General features: G+C 42.6%; 1 protein-coding gene across 1 annotated transcript; it reads left to right on the forward strand.

The window, feature by feature from the left end:
- Window positions 1-10665, forward strand: LOC125943883 (uncharacterized). The gene is made up of 5 exons (XM_049663439.1): window positions 1-289; window positions 1671-1734; window positions 7160-7322; window positions 8893-9011; window positions 10251-10665. Exons 1-4 carry the CDS (start codon window positions 32-34, stop codon window positions 9005-9007), a joined length of 600 nt encoding a protein of 199 aa, XP_049519396.1. The 5' UTR covers window positions 1-31; the 3' UTR covers window positions 9008-9011; window positions 10251-10665.
- The last annotated feature ends 8505 nt before the right edge of the window (window positions 10666-19170 follow it).

The following is a 19170-nucleotide window of genomic DNA, read 5'->3' on the forward strand; positions in this document are numbered from 1 at the left end:
TTTTAACTGTCATATTTTGCTTGCAGCACACATGCATATGTGGGGGTCGTGTATCTTAGTGAGTGTTTTATTTTTGTTTCAGGCTGTGTTTGAGGAAAACATGGCAGCATGTGCACCGCTGCTGCATAAGCACTTGGCACCTGTGCTGAAGAAGGACACCATGTACTTGATTTTTCAAGTTGAAGAACAACAAAAAAGAGGCAATGCTAAGGCATCGGAAGAAGCACTGATGCCACTTCTGTGTGCCTACTTTAAGGAAAATGAAAGGCAGCTTTTCCAAGTTTTTGAAGTAAGTCGCATTTTATTACTTGGTTTCCTCCTTAGTACTGACATGAAAACATTGTCCTACTCCTGATGGTAGCTCTCCTGAATGTAATTGTCATTTGACGGCTAAATTTTTTGAGATTGCTACAAATAATTGATGTCATGTGCGGTAGAGTCGCTGTTCTATAGGTGCATGTCTTTTTACGTTTCGCAATGTATTCGGCACAAATATTGCAGAAAAGCGGTGGGGAGGCACGTTTTCTTTCCAGCAAGCAGGTGAGTTTGGTTAAGAGAATAAGCTACGAGACTGTTCCAATGCAGTACTCAATCACCATATGCAAATACACTGCTAGAGACATACTTGAGGTTATGGTGTAATGAGATGTTTAGGCATGTTGGGTGCAATATGTGGATTCACAGCAAAGTGTCCTTTCTATGCCCAGCAAAGGCGCGAGCGGCAATGCTTGCATAACATGCATTTGCTGCCTTTCAGGCATCACAAGTAACCAGTCGGTTACATATAATAAAAACGGGCTAAACAAAATCAATGCATAGAACGCATTGTAATTTGAAATAGTTTAGTGTGCATATTTGAGATTTCATTGCACCTAAACTAGGCACCTCCAAAACCCCCATTTTAATGCCTAAAATTTCACCCTCTGCTCATTACTACTGAACTTAAGTATTCATAATCATAGCCTCGAACTTTCTTCCCACTTAGACTTTGCTAGCTGTGGTAGCCTTTCAAATTCCATAATACACTTTGTATCTCAGTGCTACCCTTGGAATCACAATGTTCAAGGTTTGGCTTGTAATTTAATCAGATGCGTGAAATTGTTAGCAGAAAATTACGTGCAAAATTAACAATGTTTATGACATACAAAGCTGTTGCTGTAGCATTGTTCAATCATTTACAAACTCGATCTTTATTTTTTTTTCACATAACTGTAAAATGCCAAAGCAATGAGGCTAAAAAGAAATGCTGCTTGCTGTGTAGTGGCCTCCTGATTGCATTCAACCTACCATTGATTGTGCACAAATTTTCAATCAATTTGTGCTACATAAGTGTTAGGATATAAGCACGCACTATAACATTTGCAGTGCAGGGCATCGAAGTTACTTTTGTAAAAGCATGTAGTATGAAATATTATGCAAGTTAATATCAACCACTTGAGGGGTAAAATGAAGTGGAACCAGAAGCTGTAAACATAACTTCTCACTTCCATTGCACTAGCACTGTATATTTCGTTTTATCACTGTGTAAACAGCTCACTTCACCATAGGCAGCAGCATACCAGGTGACATTCTGTTTCTGTACTAACTGATGTCTTGAAAGGAAAACAGTTCACTAAGTGCTTGGTGCTACTGGTGCAAATCGCACCCCCCCCCCTTTTTTTTTCTTTCAGGAAGGAACAAGCATAACGGAAAAGCTGGAAGAGCTGCCTCTCACACCTACTGTCATCGCACTGGGTAAATGGCCATATAGGCTTCAATTTGCACTGTTGTCATGTATTTGCATGCGTCTTGTAGGAAAATATTAACTCGAAGTTACGAAAAAATAATCAATCTGAGCATGGGCATTTATTCCAAGCACCCCCTGTCTAGAGGTATGTGAATGAACAGTATCCCTTCACTCGCAGATTGTGAGACCATCAATAAATGCATCAACGATACTCATTACAGTTGACTCCCGTTAATACGAAGTTCACGTGCACTGCGAAAAACTTCGAATTAAACGAACTTCCAATTAACCACAAAAAACAAAAACGGATATTTTTATTCGAAAAATGACTGAAAAAAAATCGGTTATTGCCGTCTGCTTCTGCTTGCGGCATCTTGCTACGGAGAGCAAGTTCTGCAGGCTGTAGACGTGGCCGAGTGCTTCGTCGGCATTGCTCTCTGCAGCAAAAAACCGCTGCGCGATGGCAAGGCCCGCAGCTACATCAGCAGCCGCAGGTTGTGGCTCACTTAGAATGTTGTCCCCGTCAATTTCGTTAGCAGCCTCGTTGGGCCGAACCATTTAAATAATTTCACTGTCCGTCAGTGCACTGCACGTTTCAACAGTGCCATCAACGGCGACGTACTCTTCGAAAGTGACGTCACTGAGAGCTGCTTGAAGAGTTTGGTCGTCAAGCTCGCTTCTGTCTGCTTCCCCCGCTGGAGAAGACGAACCAACTCCCGCCAAAAAGCACATGCCCTGTGCAAAAGCACATGTGCAAAAAGCACATGCCCTGAAGCAGTTTGCAATTGTTTCTTCTTTAACGCGGCCCCACGCTTGCGCTAACATGTGGATAGCACTGAGGACGCTCACCTCGTACTGCATGGAGCTCTCCATGCACAAGAGCATCCGCTCGAGAAGGTGCTTTCGGTACAGCACCTTCACATTTTTTATGATCCCCTGATCCATAGGTTGCAACACCGATGTTGTGTTGGCTGGCAAGTAGGCGACGCGGATGGCACTCAAGGCCGGCACATTCATGTGGGCACTGCACTGATCAACAAGAAGCAATACCTTACGGTTAGATGATGCGAACTTGCGATCTAGTTTATGTAGCCAGTCTTTAAATAGTTCCGACGTCATCCACGCCTTTCTATTGGATGCGTAATAGACGGGCAGCGTTTTGACGCCCTTAAAACATCTAGGCTTAGCGGCCTTGCCGAGCACCAGCAGGTGACATCGCTCCCTGCCAGTCATGTTCGTGGCAATTAAAACGGACACTCTCTCTGTGCTGCTTTTCCCTCCAGCACAGTCATCGTCCTTGAAGGTCAATGTCTTCTCGGGTAACATCTTGTAAAAAAGTGCCGTCTCGTTGGCATTGAAGATGTCTTCCGGCTTATATTCGCTCAAGTATTCGCGAAGCTGTTGTTCTCTCCACGTCGCACATGTTTCCTGGTCGACGGACGCCCTTTCGCCACTCACGCTTTTGAACACCAGGTCGTGACGTTGCTTGAAACGTGTCAACCAGCCATCTGAAGAGGCAAAGTTTTCAATTCCTAACATCGCCGCAAGCGATAAGGCTTTCGCTGCAACGATATCGCCACTGAGCGGAAGGTGATTGCTCCGTGCCTCCCTAATCCAAATGAGCAACGCTTGCTCTAACTCCGGATGGGCGCCGGTGCGCATTCTCTTGCGAGACATCTTGAACTGGTCTTTTTCAACTGCTTCGAGTCTCGAGCGCTTGCTCTTCAGGAAGTTTGAAAGAGTGTTGGGCTTGATGCCGTACCTTCGCGCGATGTCCTGCTTGGCAATGCCTCTTTCCTCAACTTCTTTCATAATCTTTACTTTCGTCGCCAAGTCAAGCGTCCGATAAGGTCCGCGGGTTGCCATTGTCGCGACTGCAGGTGAAATGCGGCGCGCCGCAAGCGGAACCTCTGTGCAACGAGGCCTGACGCACTACAACACTCGAGGAAACAAACGGAGAGCACAGAGAGGCCTAGTACGTCAACGCCACAGAAAGACCACGTGACGCGGCTAACCTTGCCGCCTGATGATCTTCGGCGCTGTCGTCAGCTGCGATGCCGAAGACGCCAGTACCTAACATTGACGCTTCATGAGCTGTGGCGCTGTAGTCAGCTGCGATGCCAACGATGCCCGTGCGGCATGCAAAGCTGATTTTCACTTTAAAAATAGGAAATTTCTCTAACATTACGATCACGTGGAGACATCCGATTGAGAAATAACTTCTAATTAACCACTATTCTAGACTTCTAACTTCTAATTACCGAGCATTTTTGTCTGTTAGTTTGCATGCAAAACTGACGGGACCCCTGCTTCACTTCCAATTAACCGAAATTTCCAATTAAGCGACTTCGAATTATTGGGAGTCGACTGTATTGTTCCAAGACACGCAGGCTCAGTTGATAGAAAATCAAGATGGTAGGATGGTACTTGGTGCCTTTTGTAGTGAGTGCTTATAGTTAAGAAGCAATTAAGTATGAACTTGATTGTGTGAAGCAGTACTTTGCACATAGAAGCGAAATGCAGCCATACTGAGTTCAATTTATGTGCATCTCAATATGCATTTTTTTTCTTTGCCACCATGTTAGAGCTGGCAAAAAAAATAGTTAAGTATCGTACTTACTCGACCCTAACCTGCATCCAATTTTTGCGGGTTTAAAGGCAGGAAATAAAAATGCACCTGAATATAATGCACTCTTGATTTATGAAAGAACATATTTGCACCAAAATGCACAACGTACATTTTTGTTTTGCTTAACTGACATTGCAAGCATACAATAAAGATCCCTCAAAGTTCTGTCTACACAGACTTCTGTGTGTGGAAAACCACAGCTATTGCTAAAAGATGGCCATTAGTTTGCAGGTGCATTTGAAAATTGGAAAGCAGAAATATTTAGGAAGCACCCCTCGGATTTCACTCAAGAAATGATACACGACCTTGCTACAACAATTCATTTGAGACTTCAGCCTGATAGTATTTATAGATTTTTTTTTCAATTGCCTTCGACCACATCTTACACACATCATACTAGTCTTAAAACTCAAAACTGTTAGAATTAGTGTCAAAATTTGTTTCATGGATTGAAGCCTATCTGCCCAATCAGTCTCCGATTGTTTGCATAAATAATGCTGAATTGGACCATCTTGGTGTTTTTTCTGGTGTGCTGCATGGATTGGTACTAGGTCCTGCACTATATTAACGACATCTACTAATGTATGGAACGAGGGGTAACAAGGCTTTTCACCAATGAGTCTCCTGTTTATATTTACAGTCCTGTCGAAACAGCCAATGACCAGATAAGTGTCTAGAAAACATTGCGACTTGGTGCTACAATTGGAGTATGCAAATTAAAACAAGCAAAACCACGTGTGACTAACTTGTAAAAAAATGATTTTCAACTAATGAATACCTCTGTGGTATGAGTCGATTCGGTAAAATATCTTCGCACCACAATAACGAGGTCATTGAAATGGGAGATTCACGTCAATGATGCATACACGCATACTTTTAAGCAACTAGGATTTCAGCATAGAAAAATAGTGGCGACTACCCCGTCAGTAAAATTGCTGCTTAGAAGGCACTGGTTAGGTCAATATTACAATATGACAGCTTAGTATGGAACCCACATGAACAGTACCTAAACTTGGCACTAGGAAAGATTCAAAATGGGGCGCTCAGATTCATTTACACCAAGTAAACAAGGAATGACACCATAGCTGCACTTTGCATCCAAGCAGGCAAACCAACACTAGCATGCTGGAGGAAGTTGGACTCTGAAATTTCTTTACCACAACCTCTTAAACTTTACAAAAAATATCAGTTTCGCCTTAAGGGCGAAGCAATGAATGCGATAGCAACACAGCGATGTCATACGAAGTAAGGCGAGCGGCTTTGGTAGCAATATGAATTGTAGTAAACATGAGCTTAGTAAGTAAGCAGGTGTGCTGCGGCGTAAGTAGACCGACAGAAGAGGCGCGTGTGAAACGGTGGTGTTGATGAGAAGCGCTTCCCGTGGGCAGCACGTGCGGGTGCGAAGGGATATATACACACCTGTAGCGCTGCACTGCCGATCCGGGCAGCATTGCATGTGTAGCGCAGGCTGGAAAATGAGCATGTGAGATAGGCTCGACTATTACTAACTGAATTAACAAGCGTGGTGTCAGCACACAAGCAAACATGAATAGATCACACTGAATGACTGCAGACGACTGTCAAAACGCTGGCAGCAAGCTTAGCCGCCGCAGCGGGCGAAGGTTCGTGCGATCTATTGCTTCAACGGAAACTGAGCAGTGAATGCACAGCGCATACAAAGGTCACAGCCGTGTGGAGATAAGAGACGGAGCAGGTGACCACCACAGCTAACGTACGAGCACGGTTGTTGGCAGAGTAGAAGCTGCGCCCCCCCCCCCCCGCCCCCCGCTCCCTCCTGCACTGCCTTGGTTGCAATATACGCCTTTGGTGCCGGAGCACAGTGTCGCCGCGCCTCCCTCTCTCCCTGCCATACCCCCAGGGCCTTTCGCGCAATGGTCGCGTTTGCTTTCCACGGAGCGTTCGCCCTCCGTGATAGCGCGCGGGGGAGTTCGCCCTGCGTGATAGCGCGCGTCCCCTTGGTAACAAGCCATGGTAAATATATACCATTTTCATCATATTATGACAAACCAAAATACTTTTTTCTTTCTGTTAATGGTAGAGCTCTGGAATTGCCTCTTGAGTGATGTTCACAATCTAAATTCATTTGTGTCGTCGCTTGGATTGCACCTCAAGGCATTGTCAGAGTGCTGTACGCATTCTCGTTGTCTTGGCTTAGCGCTAACTTATCAATAATTTTATCGATGATGCATTTTCTACATGTACTGATGTATGTCCATTTGTTTCTTTTTTTTAAATTGTATTTTTTAACCCTTCTGCATACGTTCATGTCTGTGTTTCTTTACCACACTCTCCACTGGATCTGCATGTTGTAATCTTTCATTTCCATTCACTTACTGTTTGTGCCTTTCATGCTATACACAATATTTCTTTTGCCTTATTGAGCTTTACTGATATCCTGTATGGTAAAGTGCTATGCTCTAGAACCAGCACTGATTTGCCCAGAAGAACCTATTTTGGATTGGCACATAGTGACAACTTCTGCTATGCATCATAACTGATTAACATGACTTCATGGTTGCAGAAGTCATTCATTGCAGACGTTGCTCATTTTCAATTGCCACTAGAATCCAGGTAGTACTTTATACGACACATGTGCCCTTGTACTCTGTTAAAATTAATGCCATCCATGCACACTGGCATAGCTTATGTAATGGCATTTTCCGAGTGGGGATGCATTTAGTTAAGTTAAATTGCTGTAGGAAAGTACTGTAGGTTACTCTGATCATCCTAACACCATCCAAGAGATTAACCACATTGAATGCTTTGTTATTCCATTTTTACAGGTAGCATTTTCAGCAAGCAATGCTTTGTGACATGCGACCACGAGGTCCTCTTCTCGCAAGCGTTGAGCTTCACGGAAGCAACTTGCCTGATGTTTTTGTGCTATTATGTGTTTAATATCACATATGCCGAGGAGGGTTCAACCACACTAGAGTTTCTCCAAAGGTACTGGACACTGCTATTTAGTTTACCAACATGTTACTTTTAAGCAGTTTTTACGCTTCAGTGCAGGCTTGCATATTTACCCATCTTTAATGTTCCTTTGACTTCCATTATTTCTGACATAGTTCAATACGTTCATGCCAGCAGATAAGGGATATGATGAAATTTTAGCATAGGGGACTCAAAGCAGTTTGGGCTAGCCAGATAGCATTTGTATAACATACTTTAGCGGGCTCTAATGGGCCTTGTCTTGCCTGTAGCATCACTGAATTGTTAAAGCAGCCGCCACGTATTTAGGTAACATGAGTGCTTGAACCAAACTAAAAATGATACTGTCATTTATTCAGTCACGTTTCATTCTTTTTCATTTTGGAGTCGTCTTGTTAGCTAATTATGTTTATGTAAAATTTTAAATATTGTATTATGGTACAAGACTTAATTTAAAAGTTGTAGAATCTACCCAGAAATACCCAACGAAGTTGTTTTCAAGATGTCAGCTCTTAGTACTTCTGGGGCTCTAAAGAAAGCTTGCAAAATATTTTTGGGGAATCTCACTGTGCACTTGCACGTCTGAACTTCAGGGCCTTCAATTTGTTTCAAATAACGTGGAGTGCATGATAATCACTAATCAGAAAAAAAAGCAAATAACCATGGCCTCGTTGGCCCCTTTGTTTTGATAACCTGGCACAGCTCTCGAATGGAAACTCTTGTCAACAGTTTTTATGGCAGGTATGCAGGCCTCATTCATCGAAAACATTTTACTGTGCTGAAAACTAGATGTGCTAGCATTCAGCAATATTTCTTCAGTGACCCCAGAAAGAAGTACTACGCAAGAAATTTTATTGGTTGTTTCTCAGTACGCTGTACAGCTTTTCGTCACTCATTAGCTAACCTCCTCTGCTTCAAAACGGTCTGTTTTACTTGAGATGAAAATACGTTGACCTAATCTGCCTGAAGTGTACCACTTTATTTTTAAACTTTACGTGGTGTTTTCTGAGGCACACAGTATAAGCCGCATACATGACCCTTTAATTTTTGTATAATACAAGTTTGTACGCATGGATACTTAACTGGTCGAGGCGAGATATTCAGGTGATAGATTGCATTAGTACTAAATGGTTGTTTATTTGAAGAAATATATATATTCAAAATAAAGGAAAGAAATTTTTACTGCTGACTGCACCGTAAACTGTCTAGTATGCACGGCTGACACCTGAACAACGATCAGCAGTGGGTGTGGGAGTAATGAACAGGGAGAGAGAATAGAGGAGACTTTTTACATATGTACAGAGAAGCACATATCTCATAGCTCGCTTGTGGAGTGACTTTCATGAAACCCCCTCCCCCACCCATACACTGGCACTGTTTTTTGTCGTGTTGAGTATCCGGCTGGCGCGGTTAGACTGCTCGAGCAAGTTGCACAGGGTGTTAAGAGCTGCCTCTCGGGCACGAGAGGGACTGAGTGACCATAGGAGCAGCCCCTGCGGGCGGTAGCAGCTCAGATTGCATTAAGGAAGAAAGTGCTTTGATGGTACCCGATATGTGTATTAAAGGAAATGTATTTGTCTTGCAGGCTGCTATTTCACATACAACCTTCAACGGGCACGAAAGCACAAGGGAAGAAGTCTCGGACAAGTGTACATAACAAGATTATGTCATTAGCCCGGAAGCTGCAAGTGAAATGTTGAAGCTGTGAGTGGTTATATCTAAATTTTTTTTCACGGGGCATTTTTATGCATGTTGTGTGTCATTTTTATAATGCTGTAAATACCATGCTTCGACTTGACAATGAGTTAAAACTGTTCGAAGTAAATGTTCAGTTTTAGGATTTAGGTGGGGTTTTATTCGGCAATGTTTTTAAAAATGTGGGAGCTACAGAGATGCCATACCCTTTAGGCAGTTCTTATTTAGGCATAAAGTTATTAATTTTAGCAAGAACCATTTGATGCATCTGTTGGCTCGAATAAATGCCCTACCTGATAACGTAACCACTTAGCCCCTTTTTGAAGGGTTACTGTAGGTCCATTCCACTTAGTCTGCACTTGTCTGTTTCACACTTGACGTGCAGGCAGATTTAGCTTGCACTAGCATGATTGTGTTGGGCTCGTACCACTTGTCATGCCAGTGCTGCATGAGTAAGGACTGGCATTGAACTAGCTAAAGCTAATGCACTAAATCAGTTAAATGGATGAATGGACCATGTGATGACACAGGCCTGACACATTTTTTTTTCAAAGCATTGACTCGCTTTATGTGATCACAGGGCCGGCTGTACTTGTTTTTCACTGCTTGACAGAGGTCATTGCATGCAATGGGTGCTTCTTACTGGCTGATATTTCTGGGGATGTCATAAGTGCATCACCATTTAAGGAAAACCAATTAAGTACTGGTTCTGAAGTTTGACAGTGCAGCAATATTCAAATGAGATGCCATATATGCAGTTGTGAGCAAGTCTAGAGACCACAGGGTGCCATCAAATATTTTCTTCGCAGCCTTGGTGGACACTAAGTGCTAAGGCCTGTGTGCTCCTGTTAGACCAGTGTAATGCATTGACTATTTCACGCTGCATTGCTTGCTAGGCAAAAAATTTACATTTTTGCTTATACCATGGTCTCTAGACTTTTGCTCCCAACTGCACTTCATGCTGTCTTCTGCATGTCATTTCTGTTTTGTTCTCAGCCCCACCCTCCCCATTGCAAGAGATATTGCACTTGGCATGTAGGTTTCAGTAGGCAACACCTGGCGCTTTTTAGTTAGGAAGGTGGTTTTTCAGTGGTGGCAAATAGTGCCTGCACGTGGAGACTGGTTTATGGGCTAGCACTTCCTAGTACTTTACAGCTGAGGAAGTGTCTCCTATGGTGTCTGCTTGATGTATTTGGGGGGGGGGGCTAATGAAGGCCCTAATAACTTACTCTATTCATTTCTTTTCAGGTAATGAAGCTTCCGGAATCCTTCTAGTCCTGCAGTTTTTTTCTCTTTTTTCTTCATCTATTTTTTGTAATAAATATAACTTTTGTTCAGACCAGCAGTTGGTTGATGGGTTGGGTTCACATGAAGCTGCGCAAGTATGCTTTATGTATGCCATTGACAGCCCAAGTATACAACACAATGACATGACGAAAGTAAAGCAGTGGATGCAAGAAGGGAACATGCGAACACTGTTTTTACATGGTTTCAGTCTATATAAATCTTTATGTTCGGGAGGAAAACCATTTGGTCATTATGAACCATTGAATAATTTCTGTACTTCGCGCTATGATAGTTGGTTTGCAATAATTTGTTTTATGTAAAACTTGAAATGAAACAGGAAAGAGTATGGATGATGCTGTTTCCTGTATTATATGATCTTCCCATCATCTTGCGTCTTTTATGCTGTGTAAAAAAAATGTGCAGAAGCATCTACTCTCAAACCTTTTTTGCCAACTGTATAGCCGCAAGTTCTGCATAGTGTCGGTACATTTTTTTTCTTCAGTATACCATTCTTCATTTCCAATAAATGGGCTGTTTCTGTAATTGCTACAAGAAACCTTGCTTTACATTGTACGCGTTCTATGGACTGTCTGTTGTCTTACAGCGTTAGTTACAGCATGTCTGTAATTGATAAAACGGGCCTCATTTTACAGTCTGTTCTATAGAACAGACAGACCGTAAAATGAGGCCCGTTTTTTCAATTACAGACAGACCGTATATATATACGGTCTGTCCGTTATTTCTAGTATCACTTAACCGACAGGTTCTGTAATTGCAGACTTCGGTTTACGGACTGTCCGTAGTCTGTCCGTTATTTCTAGTATCGCTTAACGGACAGGTCCTGTAATTGCAGACTTCGGTTTACGGACTGTCCGTTATTTCCAGTATCACTTAACGGACAAGTTCTGTAATTGCTGACCTCGGTTTACGGACTGTCCGTTCTACGGAGCACACCGTTTTCTTTCTACGGAAAGTGTCCGGCAACTTTTTACCTTCAGTTTTTTCCGTAGACTGCAGCTTTTTTTTTTTTACAGTGTAACCAACCTAGCTTTCCTTGTTTCTCTGTTTTATAGAAAACAGTTTAGACCTGACATTAGACAGAATACCACTCAGAATACAATGCATACAATGAGCATGCATACCTCAGCAACCTCAGCAACCTCCGCTTTGCAGATGACATTGTGCTATTCAATAATAACGGGGACGAATTACAGCAAATGATTCAGGATCTTAACCGAGAAAGTGTAAGAGTGGGGTTGAAGATGAATATGCAGAAGACAAAAATAATGCTCAAAGCCTGGCAAGGGAACAAGAATTCAGGATCGCCAGTCAGCCTCTAGAGTCTGTAAAGGAGTACGTTTATCTAGGTCAATTACTCACATGGGACCCTGATCACGAGAAAGAAATTCACAGAATAAAATTGGGTTGGAGTGCATACGGCAGGCATTGCCAAATCCTGACTTGGAGCTTACCACTGTCGTTTGAAAAGAAAACTGTACAATCATTGAATTCTACCGGTGCTAACATATGGGGCAGAAACTTGAAGGTTAACAAAGAAGCTCGAGAACAAGTTAAGGACAGCACAAAAAGCGATGGAACGAAAATATTAGGACTAACGTTAAGAGACAGGAAGAGAGCGGTGTGGATCAGAGAACAAACGGGGATAGCCGATATTCTAGTTGACATTAAGCGCAAGAAATGGAGATGGGCAGGCCATGTAATGCATAGGATGGATAACCGGTGGACCATTAGAGTTACAGAATGCATACCAAGAGAAGGAAAGTGCAGTCGAGGACGGCAGAAAGCTAGGTGGGATGATGAAGTTAGTAAATTTGCAGGCACAAGTTGGTATCATCTAGCGCAAGACAGGGGTAAGTGGAGATCACAGGGAGAGGCCTTCGTCCTGTAGTGGACATGAATAGGCTGATGATGGTGGTGAATACTAAAGAGTCTAAAAAGTGCTGAAACACATTTTCTGCCCACTTAAAGTCAGAAAATACCACCACATCATGATTGTGCGATTACAGGGAACACATCATGGACACCATTTTGTTTGTTGACTGCTACGAGAATTGTGACAGTAAACTTTCGTTTCCATCGCCATTCTTGTCTGTACGGTCTCAATTGACAATTCTTGAAAAGTGAATTTTTTCGTGCTGCCTATCAATTTTGTCATTCCAGGGTTCAATTGCACTATTTTACCAGTAGAACATGGTAGTGTCTGCGTGCCGCCATTTTATTTGACGTGGTGCAGGCTCCATGCAAAATAGATCCGCAGTGGCCTCTGTACTTTCAAACATAGGAGTACACCTCTTTCGCAGGAGGCACACAGCTCTGTCCGCACAGCATGTCTCTCATACTGAGTTGGCATAAACTAGAGCACAAATTATTGGAAAATTCAAGCAGGCCAACTGCGAGTATATGCGTGGCAATATTAGTTCAAAATACACATTGCTTAACTAGAGGAAACAAAAACTTTGTTACAGTTTTTCTAGCAAGCATAGTGATTTAGCAGCTGCAAATTATCGGGATAAATCTACACACTCACATTTGTGGAAGGCACACCATCAGCTTCCTTGGTGCCTGGCAACTGTGCACGAGGCCCAAGGACACAGCTGGGCTGTGCTGAATGGCAATTGACAGGCAGCATCTTATACACTACAGGAATCTCGAGATCCCACTCGTCCTGAACACAAATAGCAATTTCATACATCATAGCAACGAGTGCCTTCAGGGTGTACAATGGATCCAGAGAGCAGAGAACAAATACAAATTGAGCAATAGTCAGTATGGCAACCCATGCAGAACAGCAAAAAAATGATGCAGATCAACACACATTGGAATCAACGTGAAGCAAAGCCTTTGTGACATGCTTAATGAAGTGCTATAAAAGTAAGGGTTCATACAATAGTGTTTACTTGCACCCTATGGGACCAGTAATCTTAATTATGCATTGTTTATGTTTGTTCACCATAAGCTTATGTGCACTATTCTCATGCAATTATTATATTTATGCACTACATTGTTTACAAGCTACGCCATACTGCAAATGCCGAACAAGGCAGATACAGATACACAGTCCGAGATTTTCACTGTATTCAGCGATGTAACAATGACAAAAGCAACGTCATGTTTGCACGACATACATCTAGCTAAATTTAAGAATTCTAAACCCCTTGTAGCACAGTGGCACATAATGAATGCCTAAACCAACCCTGAATACAATGCGTTGTTCCATAAAGGCGCACCCGCATGCACGCGATTTTAAAGCGACAGCAACAAGCGACGGCGACAGGTTTTGCCGTCGCGGAGGGTAATCCGTCGCTGACGCTGGTCACGTCGCCTGTTTCTGGCCAGCCAAAAAATATCCCTCGTAGCCCGGTAGTCAGCACGATGACATCCGCTGGGGACAGCGATTTCGCAACAACATAGCAGCAATCAGTCTGCCCGCTTCGATCTGAATTCGCTCTTGCAACTTGCTCTCTGCTGTGACAGCAACAAAAAAATTAATGCTACAATCAGTCATCGCTTCGTCTCATCGCTAACTGAGGACTAAGTATCAGCCCTCTCTTGTCATTATTATTGACATTGGTTGTTTGTTTTGACGCTGTTAGGGCTGAGACGACACCGAGAGCCGAGAAAGTGTTTTAACTTTTACTCAACAAATGGCGCCACGGCATTTTACGCTGGCAGCATATCACGGATTTCCACTGGGGGTGATAGCATATTTAGCTAAATCTAGATAAAACCTTGACCTTTAGAATAAAGTTCAGATTTCTTTACGCGCGCATGATAATACTTATTCGCACAACAATGTAAATCTGTCACTACTCTTTTCGCGATGTCGTGCTCATGTGGTTGCTCCATGCCGCAACACGACAACGCGACAGGGTGTGCCTGTCGCGTCGCTTGAATACCGCGTGCATGCGGTTGGGCCTTTAAGAGGTCCGTACGATTTCAAAATACGTTCACACCATCATTATGTCCAGGTTTAAAATCGCAACTTTCTTTTTGTGCAGAACATGACAAGCTAACTGGCATTACCGAATTCGAGAGAGTTCAAGATTAATGTCAGCCCAAGTGCTGGACCCTGCAATTTGTGCACATAAACCTTCATATACATATTCACAATCATATCCACAAAGGTGCCACAGCCAAACCCAGGCTAGGGGGAAGGTAGAAAAATGGAGGAAAAAAAGCTTAGCTTTTAAGAAACAGGTGCTTGTGATCCAAACAGATGAAGATCAATGTTCCCTAGATCATTTTATTCTGCTAAAACTTAACCAGACAGTACTTTTGCCTGCTCTCTTCAGAGTCTACTCTCTAGAGATAAAGTGTTGAAAGCAACGATATCATTCATAGTCTCTAGCAGCCATGGCTTCGTTGTAGAGCGCCCGCCTCGGCTGCGGGTTCGATTCCCACCACCGCCAGGCACCCACTGCTTCAAATGGGCACAAGTGTACCCCGGCCTTACGTTCGCCTTTCTTCAGGTGCGATACACATGGGAAAGGATCCCGCGCCCGAATTCATGTCGAAACCCTCATGAGCATAAAAAAGTGATGTTTGGGCCGCTCCTATGGCGGCCATTTCCCATGTGGTGACTCAAATGCACCTATTGAGGTGGGGATGTTTTACCGGTAGGCACCCGGCGGGCAGCACTTGCCTCCCACAGCTGCGGCGGATGCTCTTCAACAAGACCATCTGTGGTTGGATAAGCAGGCATGCCCAGAGACAACTAGCAAATCTCTATTGAGCGCCCTTTTTAGAGATGTGAACAACCCCCATGTGAGCCGAGCACCAGGCTAGGGGACCTCTACCCATTGGAGAAAAAAAGAGTGGATTTCCAGTGGCACCAGGATTTGAACTCGGTACCTCCCGAATACGAGGTGGATGCTGTACCGCTACGCAACCGCTGCAGTATAGTCAATACGTGTGTGTGTGTGCGTGCGTGTGTGCGGTATAGTACATAGGCATAGTTAAATGCCAATGAATATGTCTCCTTCTTGGCTGTTCAGCTTTCCAGATCTTAACTTATCTTTCACAGCCTCATAGAAGACTTACAAGATGGGTTTTAATGTATTATGTATACATACCTCATGCAGCATGGCAGGTTCTGGTTGCACAACACTGGCCACCTGCTGTGATGTCCCCTCTCTGCACACATTGTCTTGAAATCCAGAAACCAATAACCTTGCGATTGTCCATCACCACAAATCATAGTTATTTGAATGTGTAGGCCACAGACTCATTAGCATAGTACATGAAATATAAAGCTTTGTGTTTTGTCTAAGAGCAATGGCAAAGTTCTTTTGAACACTTTTCTAGAGTTGAACAATACCTGAAATTAAACATAACCTAAGCTGCTACCTTTCTTGTAATTGACCCAGAACACAGATCTGGAGTGAAAAGTAAGCAGCATGCTTGTGAGCTGGTATGTGAACATATGTCTGGACTAGAAAAAAAGGTTGGTTGGGAACCGAATGTAATAATGACCCAGCATAAGTACGAGAAACATCAAACACTGACTTTTCATTTCATGGATAACCTGAAGTGTGAATGTTTTTCAGACTAAATTCAAAGCAAGATTACACTATATTTAAAGCTTTATATCATGCAAAAATTTGTATAACACTACATGGTGCTCTTAATCTGAAATGCATAAGGTTATCTTGCTGGTCAAAATATTGCAGCCCATCTTTTGCCTCATGTGCATGTGCAGAGCACTACATGCTGTCACTACTACTGAGAACTAGTCAAAGTCCTAGAAACATATAGTGATTATACTATTGCACTTTCCTGCACTGGAAGAAAACACGAGCTGGGGATTTGCATAGGTCAAAATGTTCAGGAGTATATTGACTCATACTTGCTCCACACTTATTGTACAAGCATAGTAGGGAGCTACTGATTGATAAAAGGTGCGAGGATTAAAGTATGAACAGCAGTGAGTGCTGATAAACATGACTACGAATGAAATTTAGTGACACTAACTTTCAGTGAATGCGAGTATGAAAACAGGGGGGGGGGGGTCTGCAAGTGTGAGTGAATGTAATGCGAGCGAGTGCCAGTGAGTGGTTGTGGATGTAAGAATTAGCATTACTGGGCACCAATAAGTGCCAATGGAAGCAACTATGAATGCTGTAACTGCAAATGTGAACAATATAAGTACACATGAGTGTGAACGAGTGCACGCCTCCGAGAATATTGATGAGCAAGTATGAGAGAGTATCCTCTTATTATGCCTATGGCTGTTTAAAGCAAAGGAGATATAATAATCTACTGGTGTCATGTACGAAGGCCAGACAATGAAAAAGCGATATAAAGGGATCCATATATTTTGAAAACCTCAAGTCCATCAATGTACACATAAATCTACACATGAGCAGTTTTGAATTCTGGTCCATTGGATTGTGGCTGACAACACTGACAATTTGTTTTTGTGACCTTGTGCTCTGTGGCAGACTGTCGCAGCCGCTGAACTACTGTGGTGGGCAAAACTTCCATAATTTTGAATGGGAAGTAACAGCTAGTGCTACACGCACATTGTTTTTAGCCTGTGTCGGGCATTTTTTGTCCCTTGCTGTTAGTGCTGTTATTACAACGAATCCCAATTAGCTCAATTTACCATCCTGTTAACTATACTGCTACTGCTTTAAAACTTAAGTATTAATCAAAGATTACACACTATTTCTTGCACTGCGAGAGAGATTTTTCTCTCGGAAAAGAATTAAAATGATACTGCAGTGAAAGCTTTACTCAAGCGATGTCGCTGAGGAATCTGCACTGTAGACATATTAGCAGGATTCGATGCATTGCGCAACAATGCCACTGAATAATATGTGGTTTTTATTGGCGCAAGGGCCAGATATGGCCAAGAAGCGCCATGACAAATTGTGATGGTTTATCTGTGTACTATGAATAGAGTGGTCTATGAGTTAAATGGTTGAGGTAGCGTGGCTGTAAAAGGGCCTAAAAGGAAGACGCTGTAAATTGCGTAAAATATATTGATATTAAAATAATGACAATGACTAATGATTAGAGTTATGACTATAAGAATTCCGTTAGGAATTAATGATGTACTAAAACGTATACAATAGCACTAGTGCCTCAAGAGATTCCTTGTATGTATAGTGTAACTTTTAATATATACCTGGTGGTGGCGCATAGCTACGCACTAGATGGTAGATGTGCTAACTTCCAACTACACATTTGCATGTTACATATGTGCTGCCGCCAACAAATGAAGAAACGCAACACCACATTAAATGTTGGTTGAAATATGCACTTAGCTTTATTTTTTGGGAAGCGTCGCAATAAGGACAGGAAATGCCGAACATGCATGGAACATGCGCTAAACAGAATACAGAGCCGCTGGGGAGATGATGCAGAAAAGAAATAATAGAAACCGCATGTGATTAATTGAAGAAAAAAATGTGATGCGGATACAGGAATTGCCATTCTTTGATAGCAATGAGGGCGTAGAGCACAGCGGTGCTGTTTGACCACCACTTCCATAGTTGATACAATTTTGCTTTCTCAGTGCATGTACACCGCTGCTTATTTGGGCTCAATTATTAACATTAAATGTTCTGTGGTCTTCCCTAGTTTTTTAAAGCCACTCGCTTTGGCCACAGCTTGCTATGAAGAGCTTTTATATCCAGCATATACCTTTTTCTCAGTGAAGTGATTGAACGTAACCTTTCTATTTAAAAAAATGAATGCATTGTATAATGGAGCTAGAATTGGCTTAGATTACATGGCATATATGTAACGCAAGTGCCTTGTCGTAAAAGAATTAATGTCTACTCCAGCTGCCCGCTCATCCTTCCTGACACTGTCAATATTGAACATTTTGTTATTTTTGTCTGTGGGATAGTTTATGTTGCTTCAAAGAAAGTGTCATCCACAGAGAACCTGACTCGGTGCGTGTACTGTCCAAGACGGGACACATACAGAGGTGAAACAGATGAGTGACCTTTTGACTGAAAATCACAATTTTTCATGCTTTGTTTGTTTATTATTCTTAAGTACACAATGAGCTCTTATGGACTGGCTCACCTATTATATGCAATGCTGTGAACTTGCACTGTACTCATTTTTCATCGACATAAGTGTTATGAAGCTTCTTTGTTGTGTCAAGCTGTTTCAGAACTATTTTGCTAGGCCGAAGTGACAATATGTGTTCTCATTTGCAACCATTTCTGTCCCTTCTACCTGCTACACACATGGATGTAAGGAATGGCTGCTAAAGTAATTGTTCACATTGTTTATAATTGCTGTACACCTGGTATATGCACCTGCATCATGAGACACTACTGTGACATTGTACAATACATCGGTTAAAACCATGAATACATGTAGTATTATCATGAAACTATGAATTCACCGCACACTATATTGTATGGGTCAGTGTGAATAAACTGCTTTGGTTGGTGACTTTGTTGTCGCTTCCCACACAGCTATCATGCCTTCAAATTCATTCTAGATCTCATTGCTTGTTCGAAGCCAATTCGTAAACTTTTTTTCAGCTCGTGCAAGAACTCGTTGCTTGTAAGAAGTCAATTCGTAAACTTTTTTTCAGCTCGTAGTTATCGTGCAAGATCTCGTTGCTTGTACGATGCCAGTGCGTATACTTTGATGCAGTTCGTAGTTCTCGTGCAAGAACTCGTTGCTTGTACGAGCCCAGTGCGCACACATCGCATATCACATCGTACAATTTGTACGCAATCTCGTTGAATCTGCGTAGCTTCTCGCACACATCGCACATTTTTTTTACGAGATGCGTACATCTCGCACATTTCTCGCGTAATTCTCGTTCATGTTTTTCAATAGGGCGCACTCTGCCGGCTAGAGCATGCTCAAGCTCCTTAACTTTACGTGC

The sequence above is a fragment of the Dermacentor silvarum genome, chromosome 3 (genome assembly GCF_013339745.2).
Source record: "Dermacentor silvarum isolate Dsil-2018 chromosome 3, BIME_Dsil_1.4, whole genome shotgun sequence".
Lineage (NCBI taxonomy): Eukaryota > Metazoa > Arthropoda > Arachnida > Ixodida > Ixodidae > Dermacentor > Dermacentor silvarum.

Excerpts from the sequence above, each read along its gene's own strand:
- LOC125943883 (XM_049663439.1), top strand. The coding sequence starts at position 32 with ATGCATATGTGGGGGTCGTGTATCTTAGTGAGTGTTTTATTTTTGTTT. Across the intron at positions 290-1,670 it reads AGCTTTTCCAAGTTTTTGAA|GAAGGAACAAGCATAACGGA; the intron begins GTAAGTCGCATT and ends TTTTTCTTTCAG. Across the intron at positions 7,323-8,892 it reads ACACTAGAGTTTCTCCAAAG|GCTGCTATTTCACATACAAC; the intron begins GTACTGGACACT and ends TTTGTCTTGCAG.